This window comes from Schistosoma haematobium, chromosome 3, assembly GCF_000699445.3.
Source record: "Schistosoma haematobium chromosome 3, whole genome shotgun sequence".
NCBI classification, from domain to species: domain Eukaryota; kingdom Metazoa; phylum Platyhelminthes; class Trematoda; order Strigeidida; family Schistosomatidae; genus Schistosoma; species Schistosoma haematobium.
The window spans coordinates 3,292,785-3,308,512 of record NC_067198.1 but is presented as its reverse complement, the minus strand read 5'-3'; the positions used below and the strand labels follow the sequence as shown (position 1 = coordinate 3,308,512).

The 15,728-nt window shown below is 35.7% G+C and overlaps 2 protein-coding genes across 2 annotated transcripts; one reads left to right on the top strand and one right to left on the bottom strand.

Annotated features, from left to right (window-relative positions):
• Positions 1-217: 217 nt before the first annotated feature.
• On the top strand, positions 218-5,530 carry MS3_00010555 (uncharacterized protein; the record flags this gene model as incomplete). The annotated part of the gene is made up of 6 exons (XM_051218928.1): positions 218-226; positions 321-964; positions 4,245-4,353; positions 4,724-4,731; positions 4,771-4,984; positions 5,462-5,530. The coding sequence occupies 6 exons, from the start codon at positions 218-220 to the stop codon at positions 5,528-5,530; spliced, it is 1,053 nt and encodes a 350-aa protein (XP_051068695.1).
• A 2,063-nt stretch (positions 5,531-7,593) lies between these two features.
• On the bottom strand, positions 7,594-15,307 carry MS3_00004817 (uncharacterized protein). The gene is made up of 3 exons (XM_051212782.1): positions 13,954-15,307; positions 10,975-11,341; positions 7,594-9,937 (listed from the first exon to the last, which is right to left on the bottom strand). Exon 1 carries the CDS (start codon positions 14,829-14,831, stop codon positions 14,319-14,321), a length of 513 nt encoding a protein of 170 aa, XP_051068694.1. The 5' UTR covers positions 14,832-15,307; the 3' UTR covers positions 7,594-9,937; positions 10,975-11,341; positions 13,954-14,318.
• Between the last annotated feature and the right edge of the window lie 421 nt (positions 15,308-15,728).

The window sequence follows — 15,728 nt, the reverse complement described above, 5'->3', positions numbered from 1 at the left end:
TTCGATCAATATATTTGAGTGACTCTAATCCGCAATAGATCTATCTAGGCTTAAATAATTACTTGACAGTTTCCCTAAGGTTATGACATTGGATAATCTCGGTCGGAATACCTCAAACAATACTAATTTCACTTTATCATTGCAGCTGTGCCTTGCAGAAGTACTTCGCACGGTCACTCGTTAGTACCGGCATAGTTGTCATAAGTGATCTGTGTTAATGAATAATGTTAGTTACAGTGATTTATAGGCCAATCTACTTTGTCAAAATCAGTGATTATATTCATTTGGCATGTGCATAACTCTTCCTTTTCTTCTGATAGATGAATGAAATCTCTACAGCATCCATTGAAGAGACACAGATTATCCAAAAAACAATCAATAACATGATAAATACTAGAAACCAACAGCACCAAATCACCATGATGGATGAACAGTCACTGAATTGTCTTCTGATTGGTATGAATCCGTCACAAGAAATCCTTAAACTGATCCTGGCTTTATACACTCTGAAACTACCAATTCATTCACTACCCAAAGAGAATAAAGCTACTCAGACTGAAGATCCGACAAATACGTCACTTATCTCAGGTTATACAGGACTGTCATCAAAATGTGTGAGCATTTCACAAATGGCTTCCAGTATATTCAGTTCAAACAGAGGAAATTCAATGAAAGACAGTCAAGAAAAGAATTCATGTCCATTTATTCGAGTCGTAACGCATAAAAATGGTATACTCGTTCATTTGGGCCAACTGGTCAGTTTATCTGAGGATCACAAATCATTTATCATGCGCAATGTGATTAGTTTCGACCCGTTAAGAGTACATGAACGAACAATTTCATCATTAGAACCAGCGAAAATTCTTGCACTCACTGAATCCAAACTTCAAAGTCAACATGGTAAAAGGGGAAATTTATTGTCTGATTATTTACAAAATCAAATGATGTTCAATGCTTCAGAGAAGTAAGCTTGCTTTTCAAGTATGTTTAATTCTGTCTTTATATTAACTTTCACTCACTTCATCTGTGTGAATTGACTGTATAACCAACTCCATTCGATGTATCCTAAAACAGACTAAGACCGTCCGAATTCCCATCTCGTTCAAATCTCCAACCAGAAAGGCATCTTACCCGGACTATTGTATTTTACGTTTGATCCTAAGTTCCAAACCTACCATATAAATTTTTTATTTGACTAGTCCAAGATTTCTAATCAAATTATCATTGTTTCCTAATCTTTTGTACTATCACCAATATTGTTACTGCCACTACTACTCTGGAATTCGCCCTAACGATTTCATCTTACCGTTTGCTAATGAGATGTGGTGACTTGGACCGATGTACACTTGTGTCAGGCTCTACGTTGTATATGACTGACTGATACATATGCATAAGTGGCACTACAATGTATAACTAGACACTTTTTGATACATTTGATTTTTAGTGGCCCGTTGATCTGACTCGTATTTAGATCGTATAAATGATTGTTATCGCCTATTCTCGTATATCATCGTCGACTTAAATCGCGTTAGTCAATAACGGAATTAAATAAGTCGAATAACGAGAATTGACTTGAGAATATATATATATATTTTGCATATGGAGCGAATGAAGCAGAGCAAAGCAAAATGACACGTATGGAAGATGGCTGGGAAGCCAACTCCATTTTACTCAAGCGTTACTCAATATTTATAGTCAGACAAAATAAGCTACAGACATGTGATTAATGCGATAAGAAGGGCACACACATATACGCTCATATAAAAACAGTGAAGACTGATAAGCGAATAAATAACAAGGTCAAAGTATGGCTCAAGTAGAATGAATAAAATGGGATGTCCGAAAGCTAGAATAAGATATATGGGCTTAGCATAATAACTGACACTACAGATCAACAGTAAATGATCAGAAAGGGGTTTCTGTGAATATTATATTAATTTAATAAGTGAGGTCATAAGTTAAATAAAGCTAGATCACCGTGGGAAACCTGAAAGCACTGGACGGCCGTTTTGTCCTCGCCTGGGACTCCTCAGCAATGCGCACTCACGACCCCGAATGGACTGTAAATTCTAAATGATGAAATGTATATCAATTCCAAGTAAAATGTTCGGCAAAACTGGATGTTATACGGTATGTACAGAGGGTACTTACACTCTCCAGATGATATTTTTATAGAATTTTTTATGAGCTTGGAATATTTGGAGAAAAAATATTAAGTAAATGTAGGATTCTTTTCATGAGTTTGGAAGCGCTGTTTGAATTTCTTATATACACCAACTATTCTCAACATTTTATCATACCATTTTTGAAGATCGTACATGTGTGTAGTACCATAAATTATTCGATATGTAGATATGAGAGTTCGAAAAGCAAGAAGGAATACATTCAAAGAATATAGATTGTAGAAATGATAACCACCCAAGCTTCAGAAATGCTCTTTCGAGCCTACTTTCAATAAAAGTCGTAATATTTGGTCCAGAATATATGCTGCACAATCATAGCTACTGCCCACATCGATGTATGATCGTAGCTGGAGTAGAGGTAATTTGGACAAATGTTGATGAACTAACAAATCAATCTGTATGACTAATGACTATTTATATAAGTCATGTAATGAAGTGTAAACTCTCTACACCTAACCCTAAAGGAATTTGTTGTCATTAGAAGGGGCTTTGTGGAGATCTTAGAAATGTCACTGGCTGAAACTATGAGTCAATTGAAGCTAGACCACCATGGAAAACCTGGAAGCACTGGACGGCCGTTTCATCCTGGTACGGGACTCCTCAGCAGTGCGCTTCCACGATCCCGTTCCTCGCGAGATTCGAACCCAGAACCATTTGACAACTGAGCCGGCATCTAACGGTGTTAATGTCTAGCTTCAACCAATCCACAAAGTTGAACCACCGATTACCATTGTCTTCAGTGAGTTGATATCTCACAACAGACCTGGTTGAACTCCACTGGTAACGGCTTCTCACTAGAACTAGAACGTGGAGTCCCATACTAGGACGAAACGGCCGTCCAATGCTTCCAGGTTTTCCATAGTGGTCTAGCTTCAAGTGACTTGTGATTTCAACCAGTAAAACTGTGGTGAATGAGAACACAGGTAAGGATAACCAAATTATATTTAGCACAAAATTACAGAGTTACTTCAGAAAATAGAAAAACCCTATAGTAAATCGTTAATTTGCAAAATATCATTCCATCATATAAAACCGGACTGTTGCTGTTGCAAACATCAATTTATTGTCTCACATTTCGTTGTTCATGCGATTTCTTACAAACTTCATTGTGTTCTCTCTCTTCCTTTCTTGATCTTCCCAATCTTCTGTTGCCAGACATTACGTTCTTTTAACTCACGTTATACAGTACTTATATCAATATAAGTAGCACGCACCACAAAACTTCTAGAATCTTCACAAAACCCCTTTTGATAATAATCATCTGCTCACTAGTGACTGACTTCAAGAGATACTCCTGGAGTTCTAGTGAGAAGCCGTCTAGCTTTAATGGACCCATGATTTCAACCAGTGGAATTCGTTGTTATTGATTTTAAGTGCCATAACACAGAATTGTTCAGAGCAGAGCAGTTGCTTACCTCCCCTATTTACACATAAAGCTTGAGTCGAGAATCATTCCCAGATTCTCATTCTTTCATTTCCTTCATTCTCTTTGAAATTTACTTCAAACCAATTCTCCTTCATTGGCTCTCGTTTTTTAAATTTCCATTCTCCAGTTGTGTTGATTTCATCCCTTCTTTTTGAATAAATCATTCTGCTGACTGATTTAGCTTTACATAGAAATGTGTACAGATAATTTAAGGTATATCATTTCTGTACTTTAAACTTTATGGAACCAACCTTCTATGATGAATTCTTCAAATGCAGTATTTATTGTAGAGACGATGAATTGCTTGTACACACTTGTTTCATCCATCCAGTGCAAATGTGTTACTATATTAGCTGGCCAGAAGATTCAGCTTTAAGAAATGCTTTAGTTTATGCACTGATGTGGATTGAAATGATTTAATACACCCCATAACCCAGGTACTGCTCTGGACTGAGTATACCAAACCTGTAGGATGTGTGAAAACCTCACTTAGTGACATCACATTGACTGACTTCTCATTCATTTTGACTAATAAAATGTTTTGATCCCATGGTAACGTTTATTTGGATGAATGTTGTTGTATCGATATAGAGAAAGCTTTCATGTTTATACACGTGCGTGTTTTGTGAATCCAGATCATCATGTGAGAACAGTAAGCAAGTGAATATATCAGAGCAAAAACATGACGCAGTGCATGGTCCATTACTTATCACTCCCAGTGATGTCCTTATTCGTTTAAGTGAAGTACGCGAGTTAAGCATTGTTCCAGTAATTCGCTTTGACCACCCTAAGCAAATGCGACAAGTCAGCTTGAAGTATGGATCTGAAAGAATAACTGAAGTCAAGAAATATGGCCCCAGGCAAGACATCGTTAATACAAGTAAATTGTCAGAGAGTACAAACAAGCGGTCAGATTCATCAATACAGTGTAATGAGTATACGGATATTACCAACAGCTCTAAAAGTCTAGATCCATGTGACGATACTGATCAATTAAGTGAAGTGATGACTAACGGCTATTCTAAACGAAAGGAAATCGACCAGGAATTTGACAAGAAGCTTTCATTGAGGGAAAGAAAGAACAAGGTGAAAGAGGAAGTTGAAAGAATAGAAGAAGGAAAAGTCGAGCTCTTCGATGAAGCATTTAAAATTTTCCGAAAGTAAATCGATCACACAAGTAAACTGCAATAACAGTACAGACTGTAACAACAGTCAAAGTTTCCAACAAAACCTACAAAAACAAGTCCCAGTACAACAGAAAGGAAAAAATGAAGCAAAACCACTTTCTGTACACAAAACGAAAATACGTAACACGTCTGCAGAAGGTAGAGGGCGACGAGAACGACGTCTTTTGAACAAGCAAAGATATTCGGAGGTAGGTTTCTGGATTAGTTAGTTTTGTTTTTGCATCAGCTATAGTTTTTGGTTGATTGATGGTTCCGCGTGTCATCTGTAAAGAACTGTGATTGTTTGCAGAAATATCTATGGTAAACCTTTAAACAACTGTTGACTTGACCAAAGTCATTTATTGGTTCCTTATTTTTACTAGGCAGATGAATGGTATCATTGGTCATCGTCGATTTGAAGACTCGAAATGGATTACGCGAACTTGTGTTTAGTTAAAATTGAGATGTAATAGATAGGACGTTTCATTGTGACTTATTGTACCAGGTGAATTTATTTCATCAATAAAAGTAGCCTAAAATGCATTTTGAAGTATTAGACATATATAGCAACTAATTGTAGGAACTGATATCATCCCGTTGTGTGCATTCGGGACTATGATTTGTAAGTCTTTGTCGATGTTTTTTGACCAGGGGCCTCGTTTAGATTTTTTTGGAAATTATCACAGCTGCATGTACCTGAGTATACTGGTGATGATGTTCTCAATGAATTCACGTCTTACCTTGAACATTATTAATAATGGACTTCAGGTACATCCAACTGACGATAAATTCCTCAAGCAGGATACACCCAATTTTGTTAAATGTTCTGCTGATAGAAAACAGTGAAACCGGTTGCATGCTTAGTTGTTTTAATAATAACCCATTAAGTTAGTATTCTTCTGCCCTAGTTACATATATTTCCATTGATTTAATGCTTATCACCCAGCAACAGTTGTCAGGGTGGCATTTTCTTCCCGTTTCTTTCGGAATATATGTAAACTGAAATGTGTGCTCAACTCGAAGGAACTTAAAAATAACACACTCTGTGATGATTTCGAACATTTAATTAGGGGTCGAATGAAAGATATCAGATCTTTCGCCAAACCCTTATCTTTTACATTGTTGAATCGCCATCCAATAATCCCCACTCCTAGTCTTAGTCTATTCGACATTAAGCTAGGCGACTACACAACGTGCTGACCGTTGAGGAATTCCATACCATGGCAACATGACTACCTAGTGCCTTCTAGTTTACATTGGTACTGCAACCAACATCCATCCGTAATGAAAGTCAACCCACATAAAACAACTCTGTCATACTTGATGAGTAAGATTGACTAGTGTTACATAAAGTTCAAGTCGTTGTCTGATGCTAACTCTAAAAACTAATGTCAGCCAGGAAATATTGATTGTTTGTGTGATGTTAGCCTGAAACTCCTTGGAATTATTTACCGTGGACCGAAAGCATGAAACTAAAGTTTAACTTTAAATAATATTGTATAATACTGATGAATAAATCTGGTTGAGACGTTCTAGTTAGGTATCTTTACGATATCATTGATTATCATTAGAGTTGTATACAGCATCCAGACAAGGATATGACTGCAAGTATATGTTATACATAGGTTTGGGAAGAAGCAATCTATTACGCCATCATAGAGTATAAATTATAAATAATGAATGCATAATGCCCCCTAATCATAATGCCAATACTCGTCAGAGTTCTTTCACATTGAATTCATTAATAAATTAAACTACCATGTGTCAGTTTGATGATGGACACACGTATGCTACAAAACGATTTAATCGTTTTCATATGTACATCATTTGGTTCATTCACTGTCAAAAGTCCATTTAAACATAGTAAAAGTCTTGTGAAAGTGTTTTAAAATGCATTTGAAGCTGTGTGAAGAATGTGGAAGTCAAACAGGCCATGCCATCACGTGAACACGTATTTCTGTTGATTTAACTAAATAATTGAAAATGTGATTATTATCCTTTGATAAACTAATCAATACTGACGTTCAAATCTTTGTCCTCTTTATTGAACAAGATTCGTTGTCACAAATCAATACCACTTGAAGTATACTTGAAATGGTGTTAGTTTTTACATTCTGGACCCTACAGTGTAACTGATACTATTGTCTAATATTTGAATTTACAAAGAATTTGAACTTCTTCAGTAGCCTCCAGGTGATTAGAACGATCTTTAATGAGGGATATTTTACATGCGTAACCGGTATGCTGTTAGTTTGTTGGAATTTCAGTATTTAGAATGATAAAATACTTTCTTTCCACTTCATCTAACACAGTGAGGAATGGTCAGGTTAGATGCAGGCCACTAGATAAAAACTGAAAATTCATTGATGAATTTATGTTATCTCACCTACTTAGCCTTCCATGGTATACGTTCAAAGTACAAAATTCACCACATACCTTGATATGAATTCCTGACTGACGTGGAAATCGGTCGGAAGCCAGGTAGAGGCGATTAAACAAATTTACTGACTGCTGATCTGAGTCATGTTAGTAAGCGCTGGAGTTCAGGCAACAACTGTGATTAGTAGTCAGAAACATGCAGCTGGAAATTCCCAATAAGATTGAGCACGACTCCTGGATTCCACTGCTAGCAACATCACATTTATTCTATTAAACAGGTTGGAGATGTTAATTGTCATAGGTATCAGTACTGTCTTATCATTAGTACGTCACTTTCTAGGTTATGAGTCTCGGTATTATTTCGTACTTATTCTACGAACCTACTACGTTTTACGAAGCGAGTTCTCTATATTTTCTCTGTTTTATTGTGATTAATTACTATTATTATTGTGATTCGTTTGTTATTCATTATTTTTAATTTCATCGTTGATATACCAAAGTGATAAGATATAACAACCTATGCCGAACCACCTTTCTTCCACGCAACACGCCAACCGTGACTGATTCACTGACCTATCCACCCTGTCCTGAGGAATTGCCTAGAATAAATAAGTGTCAAGTGGCAATTAGTTTCCTCTAAGATAAAACAAATCATATTTAAAGTTATCAGTGCCAAAGACGAGGTTTTTGCTAGCATAAACTATGAACGTTTCTTATAAATAGATTTTCACTGATTGCTTGTCTATAATGTTGACAAATTATAGGGTGGCGGTAAAACGCAATCCAAATCTGTCAACATCTCTAGTTCATCATTCTTAAAATGCCCAACATCTACACCACATTTGATAAATGGTCGTTCTGAAGCATCATCAAGATGGTACAATGATGGCATTGTGTCGATAACAATTCAACAGTCGTCAACAAACTCAACTATGAACCACTCAAATAGTTTGTTGAAACCAAGACAGAAAACACCAGTGAAAAATCGCAGCTTGAAATAAATGAAACCCAGTGAATGATGACTAGCCATCTGTTGTATCTTCAAATTTAACATTGACAATGCTACTGTTGTTTTGTCGATATTATCAAATAAGTTTAATCTATCCGATTTTACTGTTTCTCATTCATGCTGTAGATTCAGTCAAGCTTATTGATGAAGAGAAATGTGCATTCATCATTCTTATCATATCATAGTCTGAAAATTTCGGTCGATCATCATAAAACCTTATTTCATGTTAGGTGGTTATAACTAGTCGTTTCGATACTCACATTGGCCCAGACTTTCATGTCACTTGGATTTCATTTATGAAATGTGCACATGATCCTGAATCAAGTGTTAATTCAACCCAGTAAGATTCAACCTGGCTTTCCTAAATATCTACTGACATTAAGGGGTTATAGGCACCAGTTTAGAGAAATTTTGAATTATAAGAAAACAGTTAAGCGAAAAATATACAGTTCTGACTAACAGACAAGATTTAAGTTGGAGTGCCATGGAGTTCTGAGCAAATCTCAAGCAGCAATGTTGTACAGCTTATTTCATACGAAAAGCTAAGTAAAAAAGAGCTAGAACCTACCATTACTTAGTCAGTACGACGTTTTAAGTTAATTAATTAACTTGAACGATTCTTAAAATAACAATGAGAAAGTGATTAATCTGCGATGTAAAAGGGAACACAAACAAATACATTTAAGGTTTTCACAAACCAGGAATATAGTAGGTGAATTTGTGACGACAACTTAAAGGTTTCTAGTATGTGAAATCATGCAGAAACTGTACATGTATTTATCATCATGGCTACCAAGTATTATTCCGTACTCGATTCCTAAATATCGCTACTAACTTCATAACTTAACCTTCACTCCTAATCCGACCATTTCTCGAGTTGTCTAAAGAATAGTGCTATCATATCACCTGCATTCTCAGTGAATAATATTTAGCTCTGGACTCTCATGTTAATTTGAGAACCACGGTAGGTCACCAGTAGAACACATCCCTGTCAACAATTACTCAGCAAACTAATATCACTATTAGAATGATTCGCAACATTGGTGAATAGACTAACGTCTAAGGGTTCCTCGCTGAATGAAGTAAAGTTGTCTATCAACGTCACTGTAAGAAGAACACAGATAATCAACGAAAAGTTGGCTTTCGAATAATTCGTCTGTTTTCAAACGTTCATCGTTATTTGGTTTTATTTGGATTAAAGTGTCTACATCCAGAGATAGAAACAACAGAAATAGTAAGATATTACGAAATAGATAGACGAAATGAGAATACCCACATTATTCATATAAAAGCATAATTAAATAAATTTACTTGTGAGCGCTTGTCCATGTACACAAAAACGAAATGAAGCAATACAATTAAAATACCAAGGTTTAAGAACCAAGTCAATTTAATTGAAGATTGAACTAGTTTCCCCATGTTCTTCAGGAAATACAAATGTTCGTTAAATACGCAGAGAAGTAAGGAGCATAAGGATAATTGAACATTGAGTCTAAATTGTTTGTTTTATCATCCATTTAACAAGTTGCCTAAATCACCACGCATCCGCCTTTTTCTTGCAATGGATTATCTTTCTTACTCGCAAATCCTGAAACAAGACAATCTTTTTCTCGATTCTGCTCCATATACACAATCATTTCTTGCACACATTCAGAAACAGGACGACGATTTAAATTTGCTTCTTGACGTAGTTGTTCAACTAGTTTACGTTATTGGCTCAAAGTTGAGATGGTTTGTATTTTGACTGGACTGTTACTTTTGTCTGATGAGAATCCTGGAAGACGAAGGAGCAAAACAGATCAACATGTAGGATAGATGAATATTGTAGTGTTTTGAACATAAACATTTAAAGGTTATGACTTTCATTTCGGATAGACAGAAGTCAGTGAATGGATCACTAGAATGAACACTGTTCTGCGTACCTGATCGGACCAGTGTAGCAGTATCATCCGATGGCTGTCAACTGTTTATTGTGAATATTTATCCGTACTTGGAGGAGAGTGTATTTATCAATAACTGTCAACACTAGCTTAACTGTACTTGGTGAAATCGGTAACATAAATCAATCTGAGGAGCTTCATTGAAGCACTCTGTGGCACTTAATACACAGATTCTGATTACGTTGTGTTGTAGAAGTTGATAAATACACTCGTGGTCTATCAAAGATACTTACATAACTAGTGAACATTTACATGCGGTGTACTAATAAATTTTAACAGATTGGCATATTGAGGTTAAATTATTTAGTTTGTACTTTATATTATGGACTTTCGTTGATCGGATAATTCTGTTAACCGTCTAAGCTTAATCTCAATAAGTGCTATGGATATCCAATGTTAAGTAATATTCCAAGACGAAGCAGTTGTTCACTGCTCCCTGGTTTCAATGATTATTTCATTTAAACTGGAAATTCAGGTCAGATTATTATCGGATAATTCCTTCTACGATGCACTACACAATAATCCTTTCGCTTAGTTATTCTCCTAGTTGAATACTTTAGTAATTCAAGCAGTTGATTATAATTTTCTGGATCAGGATTTCAACACTGTTCCGTGTAATCCGCTTCGAATAGCTCAGCTATCATTGTGATTAAGTTTTATTGTAGAAATCTTATTGTCTATAAGTAATCCATAACTATGAATATCACAGTTCTACAGTAGTTTACGCATGGTAACATCTCAAATGATGATACTCTGTCATATTCCATTCAAACAATGGAGAGTGCCAGAGATTTTCTCTTAAACACAATAGAATAATGCGAATAACAATTCGAATCACAGAACACATTGGTCAAATAATTATTCAACTTACTTCATCTAATTGAACCACAAGTTTCCAAATTGTGAAAATGAATAAATAAATCGTCAAACTAACTTTTCATTATTATTTATTCAAGGGAAAAATATTCCTTCTACCTATCGATCAATACCCTTGAAAGAGGGAACAAGGACAACCGATTCATCCAATCAAAATACAGAAGGTGAAATCAATAATCCAATTTTGATTGGTCGAATTTCATTTTAGAAAATCGATCAATCATTGGATGACTGTCTACATGTGTATGTATTATATTCCCATTCACAGGCAGCTGCAGACATACTGTGTTCTGTACTACTGATGTTGACTGATATAAGTAGTGTGTATCACCGATCAAAAGAGGAAAGCCTGGCAGCAGAATCTTAATAAGATTGAAAGGAAGAAAACGAGAACAGAGTGATTGGTATGGAAATGAAGGGACAATAAATTCTGAGAGAATCAGTGGATAGTTTGTAAATGAAATGTTTACTGTATTGGTCTCAGATTTCACCATGATATTCTGTAATGTTGTATTGAGACGCATTTGGCTGACCCTACAGAAACGAGAGTCTTTCGATATTTTTCAGTCAACACTCGTTTTCATTCTCATCAAGGTAAATGCATAACAACACATTTTATGTATTGTATAACAATATATTATTCACATACCAATGAATAGAAACTCGAGTTTTCGACGCTTAATGGCCTGGAGTAAGCGGCTTCCTCGAAAAGTAAATGTTTTTCAGGTTAACTTAAGTTTGACTAATACAATTATTAAGTCTCTTTCTTCGGCCTTGTATTCTGGGACGCTTTATTTCTCTAGGCTAACTATTATTAAATCAAAACACGATATGGACAAAAACGTCGATATATTTCGTTTGCAAACAGAGAATTAATTCAGTGAAGTAAAAAATGTCATTTTATACACGAATTTTACACAGGAAAATCTTTATACTTTTCCTAATTTAAATACCAGTGTCGATCAGTTGAAAATGAACTTACTCCTGAGCCCCAACGACATGTTTTCTGAAACGTGCTTTGATAAACCTTACATTTGTTAACAACCGTTTCTGAATAGGAAAGAATATTTATTACATACGACCGATTCTTATTAATATTATTGTCATGTCAATGATTGTATAACTTTGACCCGTCCATGATCTATGTAACATTCAGCAGTCCTCACGTACTCAAAACTGATAATCTTCATGTGACCAGCTTTGAGAAGATATTTCAAGGATGACCAGTGGATTTCATCCGTGACGAGTATGTGGAAGGCAGCCACAAGAGACAATGAAAGATGGTCGCGCAATGTTGTGAGTTAGTTGTATTTAGACATTTACACCTTTAAATGCCTGTTCTTTGATCTAAATGCTAAGCATTCACACACGAGGCCGAACCTCCTGAATTCGACTCTCTTTTATGGAGTTTTATAGACCAATTATCTGATTCCAGTTATATCGTAGGATGATTGTTACTGAAATATACATGTTGCCGATACTCGTACATAATAATCGACTTAAATCGCATTAGTGAATAACAGAATGAACTAAGCTAAATGCGAGAATGGATTTTAAATGCGTATATTTTATACAATCGTTGATCGGAATGAAAAGTGAAGTCAAATGACGCGCAATGGAGCAGATAAGTGAGCCAACTCTATTTAGACAGGCGTGAATTGATATTTGTAGTCAGACAAAAATAGGTTACAGACAAGTGATGAGTAAGAAGTGAACACACATACGCTAACATAAAACAGTCAAGGTGGATAAGTGACAAGGTCAGAATGAAGCTAGAGAAGAATGGATAAATTGGTTCGTTCAGAAGCTAGAATAACATATGTGTACTTGACATAGGGCCAACCATTATGGAGTCATAAACTGAAACCGAAGTTAAAGACTGTTGAGTCTATCGAAACGTCTGAATCACCCAATTAAGATACGCTCAAAATCGAAGTTCGCAAAACAACGATTTCTCCAAACAAGCGGTTTTTTAGTTAATTATATACAAAAATTAGTTATAAATCTCAACCTGTGAGGTATCTGCGACGTTTCATGCACCTTTTTTTCTGAAATAAATAAGGCTTCCTGTAATAGTAACAGCCGTCAGCTGTGTCTAAACTTGGTAACGGTTTTTCAACAAGCGAAAACCGAACCAAGAGTCAACAATAAGGGAACCGTTGCGTTTATTCATGACTTAAATAAATACGCAAAATTGTAAATAACTGCATACACTTAACTTCAAGACTAGTGGAATTCAACCGTGTCTATTGCGAGGCAGTTACTCACTGGAAACAAACGTGCACGGTTGCTCAATGTCGTGGGTTGGTTAAATTTAGACATTAACACGGTTAGATGTGGGCTTACTGTTTTAGAGGTTAGGCGTTTGTGCGCGAGACCGAAGGTCCTGGATTCGAGTATCTTGTACGCAATCGTGGATGCGCACTGCACACCGGTCTCATAATAAGACGAAACATTCATTCATTTACGTTATCGATCTAATTGAACAATCTACACAAATATATACTGACAAATGGAATATTACAAATAGTCTGTACTATTGAATAATTTGTACTTATTTACACACACAGGTGAACTCGATAAGATAGATAAGTGGACAAAATCGTGGCAAGAGAGTGTGTACAAATAAATCCGATCACTGACTGTGATAAGCAACGAACACTTTTACAGATAACTAAATTTATTATAATTTTTGAAATTATTTGAATTATCGTATGAAGACACAAGCACAAACGAATGTATTGTATTAGGAATTCGAAATCGAGCATTCAACAAGTACAAAGGTATCATTAGTTCATTCAAACACCACATCCGCCACAGCTTAAATAGGAGTATAAGTGTCTGTCATCGGTTGTACGTCTTCCTCTTAAGTCCATCCTAAGTCTGTCCGACATTGTATTAGATGAAAAATTTGTAGTATCTAGAATGTGCTCATTAGTATTGGAATTAGCAAACGAAATCGGAACAGACTCACCTGAAATTGTATACAACCAGCATGTCGGTTTTGTAATGAAATCATTAATATCTAGAATTCGAACCATAAATTTTTCAACACTATCCTCCAGCATGAAATAATGTTGGATCTTTATATCCCCAAGTTATGAATAATGTGGCTTCATTTAAAACATATTTCTCACATTGATTCAAGTATACATTGGAAGTGAATTTGTGATAAGGATGAACAGCAGTTGATATGAAATCATCCTAATTGTAATCAAAATCGAGCTCATTTAATACTCGTAGTTCGCATTGAACAAGTTTTTCACAAGGAGCAAATGCATTATGAGGACAAATAATACTTGATATGACATCAAGATTTGATTCTTCTGAAATAGCTTTTTAAAATTTAGTAAGAATGTCATTGCAGAGCAAAGAATCATTAGAAAAGTCAACATCCATCAAAACTACGTCAGGTTTTCGATCATAATTATGTTCACTGAACATATTTTCCTCAGATTTGCAAGGAATTTCATCAGAAATATGTGAATCATTAGGAAAAACCATACCTGGTACAATAACATGAGAATTCTGACAAACTGATTGATTAGAAACTGTTGTCTCACAAGGATTCTGAGTTTCATTTAACTCCGAACTGATATATGACTCTACACTACCTTTTAAAATCGTTGATAAAGATAAATGATCATTATGAATACTCGACTTAGTAGAATGAGAATTACAAGACTTAATATTAGTTGCAGTAAGATGAACATTAGTATTACAGACCGACTGAATACGTCCAATATCACCACATTTAAAGCACTTAGAATAATGAAATTTACATGAATTAAAAGTGGAACTTGCCACAGGACAAACACTGACCAAACGTGTGCCCATTTTCGTGAACTGCATCCAAACTCAATGAATTACCTGCATAACCTTCAGTATGCACCGGGTTGGGATGACGTAGTAATGTAGTGGAATTTTTTATATCCTGATGAATCACTTTACAAAATCTTCCTTTATTGCGTTCGAAATTTGTATATTTAGCATAGCCTAGCAGCAGTTCCTTGAGAGTTGTATAAGGAAGCGAGATAGGCTTTTCCGGCATAGCCAGAGATTTTAATAAGCTATATGCCTCTTTTCCGATGAATGTGAGGAAATGTGCTACAATATTAACATCCTCAACATCTTCCTCGGTTATAGCCCACATTTCGAACCTTTCAAAGTAATCCTCAAAAGCATCAAGATCTGAATGTACATCCAACAACTCCATCACAGGCTCCTGCTCACAACGCCAGTATAATATTTGAAACTACTTGAATTATTGTATGAACACACAATCACAAATGAATGTATTGTAGTTGGAATTTGAAATCGAGCATTCGACTAGTACAAAGATATCATTAGCTCATTCAAACACCACAGTTATGTTCAGATGGTTCAAATGGTTGTTGACGGAATAGAAGAAGCTTTCGCTTAACAGGCTTCCTTGTCTAGTAGCAGGGGATCACCAAATCCTACAGGCAGGAACCTAGGTATGTTAACAAGAAAACAGGAAAAGAAATTGGTAAATCATAGTGCGATACTATCCTTAGTCCTTAAGAATAGATCAAGTTGCCTCTTAAAGGACTTCTGAGAAGTCGCTTGGACTAGCTCGGCCGACAGCGAATACCAGCATTTGACAACTCTTAAGGAGTAGAAGTTGTGTCTACATTCCGTTCTGCTATGTTGTGTCTCCAGTTTTTGGGTGTTACCCCTTAGGTTAGTGTCGGAACTAAGCTTAAGTAGGTGTTTGAGAGGATGTCC

What these genes read in the sequence shown, in the direction of transcription:
- MS3_00004817 (XM_051212782.1), bottom strand. Translation starts at nt 14,831, where the DNA reads ATGCAGTTCACGAAAATGGGCACACGTTTGGTCAGTGTTTGTCCTGTG.